This window comes from Camelus bactrianus, chromosome 11, assembly GCF_048773025.1.
Source record: "Camelus bactrianus isolate YW-2024 breed Bactrian camel chromosome 11, ASM4877302v1, whole genome shotgun sequence".
NCBI classification, from domain to species: domain Eukaryota; kingdom Metazoa; phylum Chordata; class Mammalia; order Artiodactyla; family Camelidae; genus Camelus; species Camelus bactrianus.
The window spans coordinates 80768989-80788501 of record NC_133549.1 but is presented as its reverse complement, the minus strand read 5'-3'; the positions used below and the strand labels follow the sequence as shown (position 1 = coordinate 80788501).

At 36.2% G+C, this 19513-nt stretch overlaps 1 protein-coding gene across 4 annotated transcripts in view; it reads left to right on the top strand.

Moving 5' to 3' along the window:
• PARG (poly(ADP-ribose) glycohydrolase) overlaps window positions 1-19513 on the top strand; it is a 109338-nt gene that overhangs the window by 46068 nt on the left and 43757 nt on the right. For all 4 annotated transcript variants that reach the window (XM_010963507.3, XM_074374379.1, XM_010963504.3 and 1 more), the window contains exons 9-11: window positions 3576-3733; window positions 14918-14997; window positions 18757-18817. In XM_010963507.3, the coding sequence (XP_010961809.1) occupies window positions 3576-3733; window positions 14918-14997; window positions 18757-18817 (299 nt within the window). The remainder of the gene's footprint in view (window positions 1-3575; window positions 3734-14917; window positions 14998-18756; window positions 18818-19513) is intronic.

The window sequence follows — 19513 nt, the reverse complement described above, 5'->3', positions numbered from 1 at the left end:
AATGGCTTAATACCTGCCCCTTCCCCTGCCTCTCCCCCAAAGTAGTGAATTGTGTAGCAAGTGAGCTCATGATACATTCTTAATTTTTAAAAAGAAAAAGAATCTGGTATTATTTTATTTTGTTTTGGAATGTATTATTTATTTATTGCTGCATAACAAATTACCTGAAAAATTTAGTGGTTTAATAGGGAGGGTAGAGCTCAGTGGGGGAATGCCTGCTTAGCATGCACAAGGTCCTGGCTTCAGTCCCCAGTACCTCCATTAAAAATAAATTAATTAAAAATACAAAATGTTTTTAAATGTAAAAAAAATATATAGTGGTTTAAAACAAGAAGCATTTATTATCTCAGTTTCCATCAGGAGTTCGGGTGCAGCTTAGCGGACTGGTTCTGACTCAGGGTCGCTCCTGTGGTCGCAGTCAGGGTGTCAGCCAGGGCTGCAGTCACCTGCAGGTTGAACCGGGATTGGAGGAGCCATGTCCAAGTTGGCTTACTCTCATGGCTGCTGGCAGAAGGCCTCAACTCCCTGCCCTGGGGCTCCCCCTCAGCTGATTGGGTATCCTCACGACATGGTTACTAACTTCCCCAGAAAAAGCTACCCAAAGGAGAAAGCAAGGAAGAGGCAGTGCCTTTTCTGACCTATTTTCTGAAGGCACACACTGTCACTTTCATACTTTTCTCTTCATTAGAAGTGAGTCACTAAATCTAGCTCATACTCAAGGAAAGGATGATTAGACTCTGCCTCTCAAAGGCGGGGAATATCAAAGAATGTGTGGATGTATTTTCAAACAACCATAAGAGGTTATTGGTTTGTTCATAATTTTCTTCCCCATGTTTCTCATGGCAGTAGCTTGAATTTGCCTTCATCACTTATTTCCAGGGCCAGCCCCCTGGCTGCATGGATGCTAGCCAGGTTTCTGCTAACACTGTTGCTCCACAGGGGCCCTAGGGACATTCTGGATAGAGCAATTTCTGAATGTGTAGGATGGTCCCATGCATTGCAGTCTATCACTGGAACACCCCCAAAACCACAGGCACAGTCACGGGGAAACCAAAAAACATATCTAAATGCCTGAGTCCGAATATTGGGAACTGAAAGCGAATATTTTTCAGTGTGCCATATTTGTTAGAATTTTACTGTGATATTTCCAGTTTTATGTAACTAATTTCACTACATTAATGTGTTGTGTCTGAAATAAGCTTTTCTGTTGGGCAGAGAAAATATATTTTTAAATATCTCTTGTTGTTTATATTAGAAATTATTTGCTTGCTTATTTTTTATGTTCATTCTTTTTCCTTTTCCTCCTTGCTTTTTTCCTTACCTAATAAAGTCTCTCACTGGAAATTAACTCAATGTGTAGTTCATAATTGACAGAATATAGCCATTAGACACAAATCACTTTCTCTTCTTCTCTTATCCACATTCTTGGGAGAGGTTTCCATATTGTACTGAATAAGATATGTATTCAGAAGCATCCAAGTTAGTAAGCTATAACAAGTCACTTGGTAGAACCAAAATCACATTTGTGGCTCCCTGTCTTTTTTTTCCTGCCTTAAAATACCTTTGTTCTCCCACTAGTGTATTAATGGGGAGAACATTTTAATTTTGTTCTCTGTCCTCTAAAATAAATCTCTGCTGTGAAAGTTAACATTTCAGTTTGTTGTCAAAATATGTCTTTGGCAAGTTAAACTGCATATGTTGTTATTAATGATATATCATATTAACATTCTCTTGGCCAAATCTAAGAGGTACATTTTAGATTTATAAAAAGGAAGTTAAAGGAAACAAATTTTGGACATGAACTTTTTGAAAGAGCTTGGTTCACATTAACTAGCCTCTTATTTTACATCGCTGAGTGCTCAGGGATAAGATTTATATCCTCTAGTTTTCCCCAAGAATGAGCTTTCAGGCATTTTTCCTCACCAAGAGAACAAAGAATTTATTATATTTTAAATTATGCTCTTTAGTTATTTGGGGAACAAGAAATATTTGTGTTTAAAGTCCATTAAGCCTAAAATCATTTTTGTGGATAACCTGGTAAATGGTAGTTAAAAACTCATTTCTTACTAAAACCAAAGAACATTTTGCTTTAAGCCACTGACACATTGTCACTTTTTCTAAACTCACTGCTGGGTTGTAAGGAAGTGTATAGGAAGAGAAATGAAGATCAACGTGAGCTCTCTATTGCCTCTTAGAGCTGGTGATTGCAAAGGCCTAAAGGAGGGAGAATTGTGGATACCCTAGTGAAAATAAATTCTTGACATTTCTCTTGTTTGTTTACTTTTGTATTCTCCCAAGGGACATAGTTGAACTGCAGGTTTAGCCTTTTCTTTTTCTAGCAAACCCGTATTCCAGCAATGATGTATATTTTCTGTTAGTTATAAGAAAAGTTAATTGTTCCAACATTGTGGTTTTGATTTGTCTTGCCTGCCTTTCCTCAGTTTTGTTTTGAGTGCTGATTCCTAAGATAAGATCAGGGCAGGTCTCTCTGCGTTCTGTTTTGAGATTAATGCAACCATCTGGGATTCTTAGTTCTGGGTCTTATTGAAGGGAGCAGGAAAGCTTCTCTAAATATTATGTTGGAGCATTTTGAAACTTCACAACTGATATGTAAACTGGCAGTTGGTCTTTGGCTTTCCCACCATGTCTTTAAAAACGTATAGTTTGAATATTTAAACTAGAATAAAACCTACTGAACACAGTACTCAGGTCCTGTGGATTATACTAAAAATAAAAGGTCAGGGGAAGGGTATAGCTCAGTGGTAGAGCTTGTGCTTAGCATGCACAAGGTCCTGGGTTCAATCCCCAGTACCTCCATTAAAAATAAATAAATAAACCTAATTACCCCCCCCCCCAAAAAAAAAACGGTCAGTCAGTTTGGGTTTGGTACAAATAGAAGACATTTCAGACATAAAAAACTCGAGGAGAAAATGTCCTGCATCTTCCTCGACTTGGAATGATTATGTAGGAAATGCCTATATTCTTACAATTTATACATAAATAATCTGTATACACATGTTCCATGAATTGCTTTAATAAAATTAGTGTCGGGTCTTATAAATAGTCAGTGTGAAGTGTGATTCAGAATTGGAAGGAAAAGACTTATTTATTGAATTATTTTTCTTAGATCACTTTATTTAGGACTGAAATAGAAAAATTTTTCTGTCCAATAATCTTTAAGTGAGCAGAATGTAGCATATGCAGTAATAGCTAAGCTCAACATTACATTTTTCTGTTCCATCCTTTGTTTTAATTTTTCATTACACGGGTAATGTGTTTTTATTTCTTACTTGCTAAAGTAGTCTCGTTTTTTCACTAATACAAGTAATGTTTTGTGTTCTCTTCACTATCATTATTGTTGATTAGAAATCTGCACTTTGTCAAACAAGTACATTTTTCCAATCATCCTTGATGAACTGCCCTTGACTTCAACAGTGTTGCTGATTTAAGGATTGAAGAGTGGCCTGAAATTACTCCTACCTTAATTTAGCAAATGCAATTTGGTGCCTCTGCTTTTGAAATTGCTAAACTAATTATTGCTCCTCTTGTCTGTATTTTTTTGCTTCCTCTATCAGCCAATACCGCTCCTGAAACAGAAGATGAATCATTCCATCACAATGTCACAGGAACAGATTGCCAGTCTTTTAGCTAATGCTTTCTTCTGCACATTTCCACGGAGAAATGCGAAGATGAAATCAGAGTATTCTAGTTACCCAGATATTAACTTCAATCGGTATGTTTTCAGAGAACACCTTTTTCACAGTAAATAGAGAAGGTTGGAATTGAATGATTTGCCAAACATTTTATGTACAATTATCTAATTTAATCTTTACAATACTGTGAGTTAAGTGATATTTTGCCATTTTGTAGGCAAGATAATTAAAGTGCATAGTGGTTACAGAACTTGCTTAGGGTCCAGGAGCCAGTTCATCACAGAATTGAGTCTCAAGTCTGTCTTACTCCAAGGCTCGTGATCTTTCCACCCTGTCAGGTTGTCCTCCCCCTCTAAGCGCCCTGGATTCCTTATGCCTGTTCGGTGTGATCGTTTATTCACAGAACATTTGTTGTACATTATATTCTATGTATGCTGAAATAATATTAAAGCCAGAGTACATGGCCTTCTTTCTGTAAAGTGTGAGTTAAAGTCACAAACCTGACTATCTTATGAGACTTGAAAAACATACCTGTTAAGATTAAAAGCAAAAGTGAAAGTTCACTTTGACTTTTTATGGATGTGATTAACTTATTAATGCAATATTTTTAAAAGGAAAACAAAAGAATGTTTAAATTATTTGACTAAAGTAATATAATGTGGAGGTATTGATAAAGTTTCAGATTCTAGCCATTTTCCCATATTACTACTTTCTCCATCGTTTACACAAGCAAAAGCACTGTAAAATCTTTTTGGCAGCTAAATATCATTTTTTCCTCTCTTCAGCCTCCCCCAGTTCCCGATCTCTATTTTTCATTGGAGAGTTACCTTTATGGGATCTATGACTTGTGAGTTTTCTTCCCTAATGGCAGGAGCGGGCCTTCAGAAAATGTTATAATATGTGCTCCTCATTCCCAGTGGACTCTGTGTAATGTCCCCCACTACCTCCTTCTGATCCCCATCTCCTGCCTCTGAGGGGTGGGGCAGTGTGGACAGGGTGCAAAGTAAGAGATGCAGTCATGGAGCAAAATCACACTTTTGTTTGCTCTTCTGTTTTTGTCTTCAAAGTTGATTGGTGTGGTAATGCCACTTAGTTGACCTTCTTACTGTTGTCTCTTGAAAAACTTTATTTCAAATTAATTTTAGACTTGTAAAAAAAAGTTGCAGAAATACTACTGAGAATTCCTGTATACAACTGACCTAACTTCCCCTTATGTTAACATTACTATGTAACTATACTATATAACCATAGGAAAATTATCAAAACCAGAAAATTAGTATCAGTATAATACTGTTAAATTGAACTACAGACCTTATTTGAATCTCACCAGTTTTTCTGTTGTATTTTTCTGTTCCAGAATCCTCCCAATATCCCGTAGTGCTTACAGTAGTCCCTCTTATCTGTGGCTTGCTTTCTGTGGTTTCAGTCACCTACAGTCAAACGCAGTCTGAAAATATTAAATGGAAAATTCTAGAAATGCACAGTTCATAAGGGTTAGATTACACATCATTCTAGGCAGCATGATGGAATCGTACCCCGTCCCACTCCCTCCCGCCCAGGATGTGGATCATCCCTTTGTCCAGCGTATCCCACCTGTTACTCACTTAGTAGCCATCTTGGTTACCAGTTCAACTGCTGAGATATCACAGTGCTTGTGTTCAACTAGCCCTTACTTTACTTAATAATTCCCCAAAGCACATGAGCAGTGATGATGGCAATTCGGATACGACAAAGAAAAGCTATAAAGTCCTTCTTTTAAGTGAAAAGGTAAAATTCTCAACTTAAAGAAAAAAACTCATATGCTGAGGTTGCTAAGATCTATAGTAAGAACAAATCTTCTATCCTTGGAATTGTGAAGAAAGAAAAAGAAATTTATTCTAGTTTTGCTGTTACACCTCGACCTGTAAAAGTTATGGCCACAGTGTGTGTGAGTGCTTAGTTACGATGGAAAAGGCATTAAATATGTACAATAGGACATTTTGAGAGAGACACCATATTTGCATAACTTTTGTTACAGTATATTATTATAATTGTTCCGCTTTATTATTAGTTATTGCTACTCTCTTACTGTGCCTAATTTATAAATTAAACTTTATCATAAGTATGTATGTGTAGGAAAAAAATTACAGCATACGTAGGGTTGTGTACTGTCCGAGGTTTCAGGCCTCCGGTGTGGAGTCTTGGATTCCCCAGAGGTAAGGGGGGGCCACCGTAGTTTTCTAAGTAGTCTTCCTTTTCTTTCATGACTTTGGCACTTTTTGAAGATTACTCGTCAGTTATCTTGTAGTATGTTCTTCCATCTGGATTTGACTGATTTTTTTTTTTTCCCCACAAAAATGGAGAGACCATTGCATTTTGGGCAGAAATACCAGAGAACCGATGTTGTATCCCTCTCAGTGCATCATGTCGGTGGGCTTCTGATGTTGATGTGTCCTGCTGGTGATTACCTGGCTAAGGTGGTGTCTGCTGGGTTTTCCCGCTTTACAGGGACTGACTTTTGCTTTGGGATTAATAAATATCTTGGGGAGCTTTGTTGACACGAGGCAAATATTTTGCCTTACATTTCTCCCCAGTAGTTTTAGCATCCACTGGTAGATCTTGTCTGCAACAGGAATTACTGTAGTGTTTGCCTATTGTGATTTTTCTATTTCCCTTTTCCTTCTACATTTATTACTGGGAATTCTATCATAAAGAAGAGCTATCCTTTGTTTCCAATTTTTAATATCAGAATGGGCTTATGGATATTTATTTTATTCTAGGAGTTAAAATTGTTCTAGCTTTGGCCACTAGGGTTTCTTCAGATTGGTGTCTGAAGCCCTCAATCTTTTTTTTTTTTTTTTAGTGTTTTCTTTCTTTCTGGGATCACAAGATATTCAAGGCTCATCTTACGTTTTCCATGCTCCAACTCTGAAATCAATCATTTTCTGAAGGAACCTTGGTTCTCCTTTCATTGGAGAATGGTATTTAGAGGCCAAGAACTGGGTGATTCATTGTTACTGGAGTGTCATTGTTTCTAATGCTTCTTAACTTTACGTGGGCAGCACTTCTGACAACTCCATAAGGCAATGGAGAAATAGATTCACAATTCTTTGCTGTGATATAGAATGTGAGCCCAAAAGGTGTTATTTTTAGCCTCTTAAAATTTAGAACGCTTCTCTCCAGATGAGAAAAATTCTAAAATTCAGCTTGTTAGTATGTAATACAAATTTTTATTAAGACCAAGACACTTCAGTACATTTATTCTGTTTTATTTTATTTATTCGTTTGGAAAATGAGGGCATAGGAGATGATTTGAATACAAGAATATTTTTAGATGTAATAATTCTTGGGTAATATTTGTGAGGCTTTCAAACATTAAAATATCAATGAAAATCTTTGTTATTATATACAGTTATTCTCCATAGAAACACTAAGGATGAGTGGAACAGCGAACAATGAAAAATAATATCTGAGTAAGAGATTTTTTTAAAAATCTCAACAAGATGGTATCCATTTTATATCATATCCTCTTTGGTTGTGTAAATACCACTTGTAAGGGGCATGCTTTTAATTTGTTTTTCTAAATTGATGTATTAGCTAATTTTAAGAGAATAGTATTTAGTCATTTAGTTTAGTTCAGATGTATAGTGGCATTTAAAATATTCTCCACAGTATGTTAAGTTCCTTTAGGCTACAAGAGAAGGGACAAGACAGTTTCTGACTTCTGTGGCCTCCTCTCCTCCACATGGCTTTTATTCTTCTTTCAAACCTCACTTCCTGTATCACTATTTCTGATGGTTCTCATAGCAAATCTCAGGATAGATTTGCTGCTCCTCTGAGTTCCTGTAACAGCCTGTATGTACTTCTGTTATTTAAAGAAGTGCATAGCATCATGACACTCTTAACAGAGAAGGATATAATTTAATAAAGAAAAACTTTCCTTGAGGAAATAACTTTTGAACTAAGTATGAAAAAGTGAGCAGGAGTTTTTACCGAGGAAGAAAGGAGAGTTGATTTCATTCTAGACCAGGGGAACAGCATTTAGAAAGGAACTGTGGCAAGAAGGACACAGCGTGCCCAGGGACTGGGAGAACACCAGTGTGGCTACAGCCTGGAGAGAGAGGAGAGGCTGCTGATTTAGGTGGAGGCAAGGAGGCCATCCTGCTGTGCTGGGGAAGCCATCCTAAGGCGATAGAAAGTCATCAAAGGATTTGATGTGGGGGAGAGGGAGGCTGGTACACTTGATGAGATTTAAATTTTGAAAAGTTGTTGACTACATTGGGGAACTGAGTAGAGAGGGGCCAGAGTATGAGTGTACCCAGTTAAGGAGGCTGTTGCAAGGCACCAGGAAAAAGAAGATGGTAGCTGGGATAGTGTGGTGGCGGGGAGCCGAGGTGTGGAGACAGAAGGGCAAGTCAGTGTGATAGGGATGGACTGAACCAGCGGGTGGGTGGAGAGAGGCTTCCCGGGCACCTACTGGGTTTGTACAACATGTGTGTGCCTTTAGTGTTCTCTGCTTTTCCCACTGTCCTGCCTCCCCTGCTTTGTTACAGTTGTTTAATCCTTTCAGTAGGATGGGGATCTTATCTGTTCTGGTCCCTCTGGTTTCCGCAAAATCTCCTGCATTGCAGGCCTTCAGTAAATCTCTGTTGAGTAAATGAAAATAAATTTTATAGATGAAACATTTGCGAAATTAAGTGACTGGTTAGTGGCAGAGTGCTAGGACTATAACTGAGTCTCCTTGATCTCAGCCTGTTGTCTTTTACTTTTCACACTGCACTGTATTCTTAGGAATTATGAGATGTTTTATTTTTAAGCCATATATAATTAAACTGTTTTTACCTTTGATTTTGATTTCATTAGTATTTGGAATAGGATTAAGAGAAAACAAAGAACATTGGTATCTGCAGTTGCAGTTGTATAAAGAACCTGTCTATTGAATATAATTTTTTTGCTTATTGGAAAAATTATTGAAGAACTCTCTTTACAAGTAATCTCACTGGTATTTAAGAGCTATGCATTTCACAGATTTTCTTTTCTAATATAGACAAGGAGATGGTCAAATTTTATCTGTAAGTAAAAAAGTAGAAATATAATTTTGTAGAAATGTAATAATTATCGGTTTCCATGAAGTGTATTAGTTATATTAATAATAAGGATTCTCCAAAGAGTAGGTAACTTTCCTGTTTATTTGAAATAAATGTTTGATCAGCTCAGGATCTGCCAGAGATGCTATAAATTAAAAATTTCTGTCCAGAATTCTGAAGAGAATCCCAGTGGTTTGGGGGTTGTTATTCTCGTTTTTGGTTTGGGTAAGAAGTAGCTCTAATTAATAATGCTTTAGAATTAGTGTCTCAGTGGCCACTTATAGTTGTTTCTGTAGAATGAATAATCAGCTACTAGTTAAATCTTGATGATCCCTGAGATAAACCTTTGATGTCTTAGTTATCAGCTTTCTCAGAAGGTTCTTTGGCTTAATCATAGGCTTTAAAAAAAAACTTTTTTGGGCGGCGGGTAAGAACTGTGCACTTTCTTACTAAGTTAAGTTTGTATCAGAAGGCCTCTTCTCTAAAAAAGTAATTTTTTAAAAACTATATTATGGGTATTATCAAACATAACTAAAAAATAAAGAGAGCAGTATAGTGAACCCATGTTGTAATCACTCAACCTCAATACTACCAGTATCTTTTTTTTTTTTTTTGCTCTTTTTTTCACCTATCCAACCACTCTTTCTTTTTTCCTAGAATGTTTTAAAGCAAATTCCAGACATTCAGTTTTACCCATTAAGAATTCAGTATTTAAACTCTTCACATATAACTGCAGTACTCTATCTTGGTTAAATGTTTGTGGCCCTTTCCTCAGAAAAGCTTAAGGCTCTCTGTGGATAACTATAAATATACATTCCCTGTCAGGTTAAACAAGAAAAAGCAGAAGAAGGGGAACAGAAGTTAAACCGTGATTAGAATCAAGAATTGTATGTTTTAAAAGAAATAAAAAATTGTATGTAGAATACAATCTCAATTCTGTATCTATTACTATACTGTGTGTTCACATCCATACATATAGATGTATGAGCATGGAAAATGGACTGACAAGAAAATGCATCATAATTACCATTGGGTGGTGAGATAAACACGTTTCATACTTTCTTCATCCTTTTCTATATATTTTCAAATTGCTATTGTAATGATCATGTATTACTTTATAATCAGAAGAAAAATAGGTTAAATAGGAGGAACAAGTCAATCATCAGAAGTGGAACACAAGACAAATTTAATAAAGAGTAGACCATTTTTGTAATTTAATTTTGAGGGTAGAATCCCACAGAGATTTTGAACCTTTCCAAAATAGCTAATGTGGATAGTTTCTCCCTTCCTAATCATAGCCCAGTAAACACGGTATCATTACCCCCCCACCCCCCCACCCCCCCGCCAGTTGACTATTCAGCTTGCAAAAGAAACACAAGTCCACAGGGCCCTCTTGACGGCTGGGCACGTGCAACACTGACAGCTGTCTTTTCTCAACAGTAAAATGGACCACAGTTTGGGGATGACTGACAGGTAGAAGTCAAGAAGTCTTGGGAAGCCTTGGCTTTTGTGACTTCCCCTTTCCCGCCACCAAATAACCAGAATTTATATTAAATGTTAATAGATGTTTTATTTTTAAAGCATCTTTGTTTTTCAGCTAAACTTCTGACAGGAGGATGCTGGGACATCCTGTTTTTCTTTTTCATTGTGTGTGTTCATTTATCCTGAACACTGAACTGGTTGACTCTGAGTGTTAGCATGTTAGGCTTGATGGGAAAAGAGGCTAATCCATTTTTCTTAATGAAGGGAATGTGGATTAGAGCAATGTAAGCATTTTATGTAAATGAGTATTGGTTTTTTAGCTGAACGTAATGTAATGACTTATTCTATCCAAGTACCTCTGCTTACTCAGCATTATCTGAATTTTTCTGCATAAAAACATGTCTTAATAACAGCTAATATTCACTAAATACTTGCCACATACCAGTCACTGTGCTATTTTTTTAATATTCATATAATCTTTATGAATTAAATATTGTCATTTTCTCATTTTTCAGATGAGTTGGAGGCTTAGAGAGGGTAGTTTACTTCAGCAAGTTAACTGGTATAATTGGGGTTCAAACTCAGGTTATAGTCAGCCTCTAGAAGCTGTGTCCCTTAACCGTTCTGCCATTCAGCTTCTTTTTGAATGAACCAGATTAATACTTTTTAACCTCCTGGCTAGTCAGAAATTAGAACTATCCTTAGAAATAATCCTTGAGCTGTAAGAATTACTTCCAGTCCAGAGTGCCCATGAGGGATTTAAGCTCACAATTTCCTAGTAGCATTTTTACCAAGTAAGATTTTAAGTGGGTCTGCTGGAGATTTGAAACCAAGCATGCTCTTGTCTTCCTGGCTGATGGATGTTCACCAGACCAATGGAAATTAATTAACACAGGTGAAGCCTCGGGTAGTCTCCACAATTGTTTTAGGGAATCCTCAGCAGTCAGGATGTCTGCTCTTGCCTCTCAGTGGGATGATGTGTTTTCTTCAGCCTGAAACAGCAAAGAACAGTAACAGAACTATTCGTGACCATTGATGCTGCCTATTGACAGCTCACTTTGATTCTATCTGGGAAATTCTAGCGGGGAGGCCTCTGTATTAATAGGTTCAGTGAGAGTAAATGACCTGTGACAGAAGTGGGACTTGAACATTGTCTTCTGCCCAAACTCAGTGCTCTGTCCTATGTCTTACTTCCTCTGGAGAGCAAAACGCTCCGAATGTGCTCCAGAAATGAAAAACAACCAAAAGCTCCCCCTTTATCATGTAGTTTATGAAAGATTAAGTACCTAATTTGATGAGCCACTTGGTAAGCTGACTATGGAGTGTTTTGTTGTTGTCGTGTTTTCTTTTTTCTGCATAGTTGCTATTTATGATTACGGTTTCTGCCAGTTGGGAGTTGTGTGTGTCTGAGAGTATTTAGTCTCAAAAGGCCAGCTAGTTGATTGAATAAGAAAAATGGTAAGAGTATGTGGTGGGAGGCTGACGTCAATAAATTGAATAAGTCTTCCTTTTTTTATTTATCGTTGTGTTCTTCCAGCCCTGCTTAGTTATGTTAAATACCCCTGACCTTTTCCCCTGCTTTGCCTTTCAAGGCCTAAACATTCTTATAAAGGCTTCCAATGTGATTAGCATTGATGCTTCTGAGATTGCTTGGAAACTGATGGTCAGAGATTAATTGTGAGTTGCAGCAGTGGTCAGCCCAGGAGGCTTTTACATCTATCTCTTCCCTGGATTGAAAATGCTGCTGGGGCCATATGGCGCAGTGCTTCGCAGAAAAGCCAAGAATGACTTTCTGGTTAGGTTCCGGATTATCATTTGCTTCCATTTTAAAGTGGAGGTTATAGTGCTTTGGGTTTGATTTACTGTATACTAATGGGATTAATCCTTAACTTGAAATCACATGGGAGTGTGTGTGTGTCTGGAATCCAATTCCAGTAATGTTATCAATATTCCATTCAAGGAAAGATTTTTAATGAAACACTGTTTCTCTCTATATGTATGGAAAGAAAAACACCAGTTAATAACTATCCGACCCTTGATTGACTTACTCCCTTGAAAATAAAAAGTTTTGTTTAGAACAAAAATGAGGTTGCATAACTGGCTTTTTCTGTTTGCTTTCTTTAATAAAATCTGTAATTATCATTCAGTCAATTGCCAAGTCGTCTTCCTACATGTGGAGGGGTTATTGTGGCCTTGTTTATGTGCATGTTTACATGCATGCCTGCTACCTCAAAATATGCCTTCATGTATACATACCTAGGACTTGAAAACCTGAATTTAAAAAAAAGAAACAGTGTTGAGGAGTTAAAAAATTGTATGGTGCTTGATCATTGTGAGAATCTCATTCTCTCTGAGTCTCTGTCTCTTTCTGTGTTTGTCTCTAAATGTGTGTCTCTGTGAGTTTCAGTCCCTCACATCTCCCTCTGTCGCCACCCAAACTTCTGTCAGTCCCTTCCTCCTCTCAGTCTTGCCAGCCCATCTTTTTGTCTCTTTCCCTTCTTGGGCTCCATCCTCAGTCCCTTTTTCTGTCTCCTCCCTGCCAAACACTGTCCTTCAGATAGTACATCACTCTTGTAGCTTTCACTCCTGCAGATTGCCTGTGTTTTTATGGTTTTTTGCTTCTTTCATATCAGGATACTTCATTTTATTTAGGTGGCTATACATAGTACTTTAAAATTTTACAACAGTGAAATCTGAGAATTAACACAGGAGTTTTAAACCTGCTTCATCTTCCCCAGCTTTCTACCCCACCCTCCTTGTGTTTCTGACTCCACCCTACACACAATTCTCCATCAGGAAGATAGAAAGCATATTTGGTTACATAGTTATTTGAAATTAGACTTGGAGCAGTGAATAAAGAGAATACATGGAGATTCTGCTTGATTTGTTCCTATAAGAGTTAAACCTGCAAAATAAACAGTGGTGCTCATTTGAAGTCGGTGATGAAACAGCCATATAATCTTTCCAGGAAAGTCCATTTTGCTAAGGTAATAAATCTGTAGTCCCAAGAGGCTCCTACGGTTAATAAAAGGTTAATAATTTGCCATCATGGTTATGAAATATGTGAACTTGTATGTCATTTTACAAACAACTGACCACACATGGAAGCTTTTTATGTGTGGGGGAATTATTTCTGAAGGGCCATAGCCATTTTCACTCATGATGCAACAGTTCTCCGAAGAGGAACTTTCTTCCCTTAATTGAATTGTATAGTACATCAGTTCATCTCTCCAAAATGATAGCTGCCTTTATATTCATCCTGCTTCCCTCTGCTAAGTAGTAAACCTAGAAAGGGACTGTGCAATGGATCCTAAGGTATTCATTTGATAAATCATATTTATTTGATACAGGATGTTTAATTAAACTGCCAAGTGGCTTCTTCATTTCGACTATCATTTTGATTTAAACAAACTATTCTGGTTGACATATTGCAGAAGAAACCACACTGAAACCTGCACACTCAAAGATTCTTTCTTTTGGCAGGCAGCTGGTTTTTAAGAGTATTTGTAATAAACATTTGAAAAAATAAGTTCTTTTAGATGAGTAAAAATGATCACCCAGGCACTCACCCAAACTATTTTTAAAAATTAATTTGATTTCACATTTGGTAAAAATACGTTCTGACATTAGCATTCTTTTCAGGAAATAAGTATTCATATAAATTGTTTTCTCAGAAATTGACCCTGAATAAAGAATTTCAGATCATTGAAAACAGGATGATTTGAAATCTACATTTCCTTCCCTTTTCCTAATTCATTTCAGTTGCTCAATAGGATTTTCTCATAGAATTAACTTTTCTCTCTCTGCATAGTTACATAAGCTTGTTTTTCTAATCATGAAATATTTTACCCATTTTGGCACTTATTAAAGCAAACTTTTACTTGAAGGGTTTCTGGTTTTAAAGACAGAGTATATGACTAGAGGCAAATGAATAATACCTCATTATTTATAGCCATGGAATTTCTTTATAATTTGTAAATACCTTTGTAAAGCTAGATGTTGTGCCCAAAAGCATGCTTTTGTGTTAGAAATCTTTTAGTGAACTACTTCCTCAGGTCATATGCTTCCAAAGCCCTGCTTTTCTTTCCTCAGGATAAATTGCATTATGTGTTACCAATAACAATGCCACGTCATTTCAAAGAAAACTAAATTAAGTAGTGCAAGTCCAGATTGCTGGAAACTAGATGGCATAGGGTCAGCATTGTTTTGGTTACATACAAAGCGTATATTTTTGGTCAGTACCCCAATATCTTGTCATACCTGCTTGTTGCTGTCATTGCTGCCCCCACCACAAACAATCATTTGGACTTTTTTTCAGATACCATTTTGGTTCAATCATTTAACTACCTAGTAATATTATGAACTATAAATAAAATAGTATTTGCCATTGGGAAGATGATCAAGCATTAACTCACTGGCCTAATTGACTTTGGGGGACCAGATGGTGCCTTCTCCCTGGAGGAAAATAGATTGGAGGAACGTGGTTGTTAGAGAGTGCCATCTGACCTGAACAACTTTTAAGAAGCCTGATTCTGGTTGGTTTCAGTCCTCTCCAGATGCTGTTTGAATCTGAATGTTTCCTGGTTTTCTATCATTACAGAATTGCCTTCTGGAAGAACTACTAATTACTTAGTAGCAATGTAGATTTAGTTTCTTGTGAATCATTAAAACATTTTAAATCATCCTTCACCCTCTTTTATTTTCGATCTCTTTCAGATTGTTTGAAGGACGTTCATCAAGGAAACCAGAGAAGCTTAAAACGCTCTTCTGCTACTTTAGAAGAGTCACAGAGAGAAGTAAATTCCTTTCATTCTTACTGTAATTTTTATCACTGGTGAGGACAGTTCAGATCAAATGACAGGTCAAAAACATTTTGTGTTCAAAGTACACTTTCCTGCCAAAAGACATTAAAACAGTAATAGTTCAATATTATGATCTACATTTTATGCGTATGTTTATGTATACATAAATGTGTTCTATGAATGTGTGTGGGTTTTGTGTCCTCTGAAATTAGACCAGTGTAACATAGTCTAATGGATTTTCATGAATAAAAAGAAGTAAGTTAATACTTTCAAAAGAACGTGTATTGACCAGGAAATACATTTTCAGTGTTCTTTATTTAAAGAAGCATTGACTGTTATAATTAGTTTACTTGCAGAGGTTGACTAATTCATTGCCTTTCCACCCATCCTTCTCTTTTGTGCCTCCTTAATGCCCTGTTTAGAGTTCTTATAAAATAGTACTGTACTTAGTGTTTATGGGTTTGTTCCTCCTGTGCTGGACCTTGACCATCTTTTTTTTCCAAGGCTAATCATAGCACCTGAGGTAGTGGTGGTCACTGTCTAACCGACGTTGGTAGTGACAGCTAGTAATAGGTTGGTGTCGCTACTCTTATCCTAGTTGCTGAGTGACCACGGACAAGTTTCTTAACCTCGCTAAGCCTCAGTTTCCTTATCTGTAAAATAAAAGAATAATGATAGCTTACCTCACAGGGTAGTTGTAAATATTGAATGAGAAGTTACATGCTTTATAAATGTTAGCTATTATCATGGGTAGCCTTTCCTACAAATCAGTTATAAAGCAAACTAGAACATCTCAAGAGTTTGCTTTTGATAAGTACAACAGGTCAACTCCGGTCAAGTGAAATGGGTTCTTTTCAATTCTGGTCCTCACTGAATTATTTTAAGATCATTTGTCTCATATCCTTTCCATAGTAAGTAACATCACATTGGCATTTTTTTCCCTCTTGAATGTATTGTATTGGACATTATTCAAATTTGGGGGAAGAAATCAGTTATCAGGATATTGGTATTTAAGGGCAAAAAACCATAGGCTTCTTTGATAAAGGGTTATTTATTTTTTGGGTTATCTATTTTAAGTTTTGTGCTCTGTACTGAATGAAATATTAAGGAATATGAAGGCTCATTGGGCCTTATGAGACATAAAGCCAAATTAGAATTTTTAATAATTCGTTAGAAAGATGAGTATATTTTTCAATATTCTAAATCTAAATAGAATGTATTCCATTACTATATCTAAGTAATTCAGAGTTTACGTTTCTGTCCTTGAAGTTAAATCATGCATGTCTGCTTTAAAAGCTTACTTGCCTTCCCAAGTTTTAGGATTTTAAATCCTTTGAGGGAAAAAGCTAAAATTTTGTTTTTCAACTAGATGTTATAAATCATCATAAGTATTAGGAATTAGGCTGAAAAAATAAATTGCAATTAGACATTTTATTTTCTGACTTTTTCACTGTACATGGGAATTCGGTTCTTTGTAGAAATATACTGAGACATGCTATAGGTTTTTAGGTTGTAAAGCTACAGGCTTAAGGAGGAAATACTAAGTAAAATAAAAGGAGTTTTCAATTTAATAATTACTTTACATAAAAGTTATGGCATCTACTAAGTAGAAACTATAGGAACCTACTTAAAGTTCCGTATTTCATCAACTCTAGGACATGACAGATGGTAAGAAGTTGCCATTATGTTACATACCACTAAGAAGGGAAAAACACTTAGGATGTGGAGTCGTAGGAGATCTCTTATAAAGCTGGTACACTGAAGGTCTGCACCCCTAGTCTAAGGATAAATGAGACATTAATTTGGCCGTGCAGAAGAGGGTCAATGAACTGCAAGTGTCAACCTAGGTAGAGAGGGCACCAAAAAAATCCTCCCTGAAAATTTGCACCACAAGCCCCAAGTCTGGGGTCTGAAGTCATATTACCAGAAGCCTGCAACAGAAGATTTAATTCAGGCTGATCTCAGGTTGGTGGTGCTCCCAGACGATGATGGAAGCAGATGCACATCTTCTCTGGAAAAATTCAACTTTAGTCCAGACCAAGGCAATGGCTAGATACCTTTGACTATGTAAGGTGTATCCTAGTTTCAGAAGCTTAATACATGAAAAAATGTGCTTTTTAGAATTGATAACGTGTAATTCCATCAGTACCAACTTTTCAATGTTGTGAAAAGTCTACATTTTATATTTATAGTGAAGATCTTGAGGCTTAAAGATTTTGAAGAGCTTTGTGAGTTATTTTCAATATAATTTTAGGTAAAACTATCTTATAGATGGAGTATTTAAAAACTGATGATTAATATACAGTGTATATTGTGATTTTATTAAGGGACATACTTGATTACCCAAAATAACCTATTCTGGTGTGAAAGGTGTCTTTTTATGGGAGAAAGGTAGTAGGTGGGCTTTCAAGGTATTTTTGTTATTAATTATGTCTAAAGAGCCATGTTCTTCTTCTTCTTTATTGCTTTGCCAGAAATGTTCATTTTTTTAATTTCTTCTGGTCTCTTCTAGTGTATATGAGGGACATTTAATGTTCTTACTTTTCTGCTAAATTACTGAATGATGATACAGACATTGGTTTTCTATTAATAGAGTTGCTTCTCTAGTGTTTGAATCGTTTGACCTCATACTTGTGAGTTTTAAATATGCTATCCATTTATCATAAAGAAAGTTAGACATCTAAAGAGTACTTTGTAACCCATGTTAACACAATTCTGTGTTCTGCTGTCACTACTCCATGTGATTATTGAGTCGTTACTGCTTGTGACTGAGAGCAGAGAAATGTGGAATCATCCAAAGGAATGAAATGTTTGCCAAGCTTTCAGTGGGACTCTCCCACCATTATCACTAATAGTTCCTGACGTGTTTCTCCCTGCTTAAGAGCTTTTTTTTTTTTTTTTTTTCTTAAGAGAAGAAAACAGAAATGGCCTGGCCTTTTTAGTTTGTTCTTTGATTTGAATCAAACAAATTACTTTTGGCCAACTGATTTATTTGTTGCTTTTGCCACTAGTTAAAAAAAAAAAAAGGTAACCCTAACAAAAAAGGATCTTATCCTCTAAAATTTACTGCATTTTGATCCCCTCATATCTATTGCTCCTTGAAAACTATGTCATCTTTCTTCTCTAGCCTCTTGGAACACAGTAATTCCTCCTTCCGGCTAAGGCGCCTTATAAGAAGAGCAATTGTATATCGTCTAAGCCCTGGATTTAGCTGTGTCAACCTCAAAGGACACGCCAAGAATTTTCTTTTTTAATCTTAGACATATTATTTTATAACAAAACACGTAAATGTGTATACATTCACCAATCTTCAGGTGTAGGGTTAGGCTTTTCTTTGAGAAGGAGTCTACAGATTAAAATTCAGTTTGTCTTTATTATATAAGCTACGTTCATGATACATCTTTCTTTTCCTAAGGATTTTTTAAAAGTATATTCAGTTTAGCAAACTTAACCAAAAAGTACCAGGACTCAAATCCTACTGTTGTGCTGTTAACTGTGTAGTTTTGTGTTTTAAGGAGGGCTTACTGTTTTATAGAAAGTGTTCCTTCTGTAAGGATAATATTATATTAAATCAACCTTCTGTTGTGTTCCAACACTAGGCTTGGTATTTCCCAACTAGTTTTATGGCCATTGTTGGACCCATTCTTTTACTGGGAAAAAAAAATTATACACACACATACACACACACATATATAAAATCTTTTCAAATTTAAAACTTATTTTGGGTGTATTTCTCTTTTATTGCTTTTGTAGAACCTACTGGGTTGGTGACATTTACAAGACAGAGTCTTGAAGATTTTCCAGAGTGGGAAAGGTAATAATGATATAAATAATCCTGGAATCTTAGAATTAGAAGGACTCTTTCACCATGAGAGAATTCTGTTTTACAGCCCCTGGAAAGATGGCTTCTCAACCTCTTAATTGCCCTAGCACTAGAGAGTTTTCCTCTTAAAATGATCAGTTGATAGCTGTCATTGTTAGAAAGGTCATGCCTTTTGAATCGAAGTCTGCAACCCTTTCACTTCTACTCTTTTGCCTTAGTTTTGTCTTCTGAAACAAAGTGCTATTTAGAATTAAGGAGTTTTATGTATGAACATACTAATATTAAACAGAACACCAACATTTAATGCTCCTCCTTACCCTCCTTTTTTTGGCTAGTGTTTGTATTTTATGGCTATTCTTTCTGGAGGACGAGATTGGGATTTTTTTTTTAAAACATTTTTTTATTGAGTAATAGTCATTTTACAATGTTGTGTCAAATTCCAGTGAAGAGCACAATTTTTCAGTTATACATGAACATACATATATTCATTGTCACTTTTTTTTTTTTTTTGCTGCGAGCTACCACCAGATCTTGTATATATTCCCTTGTGCTATACAGTATAATCTTGTTTATCTATTCTACATTTTAAAATCCCAGTCTGTCCCTTCCCACCCCCCACTCCCTTGGCAACCACAAGTTTGTATTCTATGCCTGTGAGTCTGTTTCTGTTTTGTATTTATTTTTGTT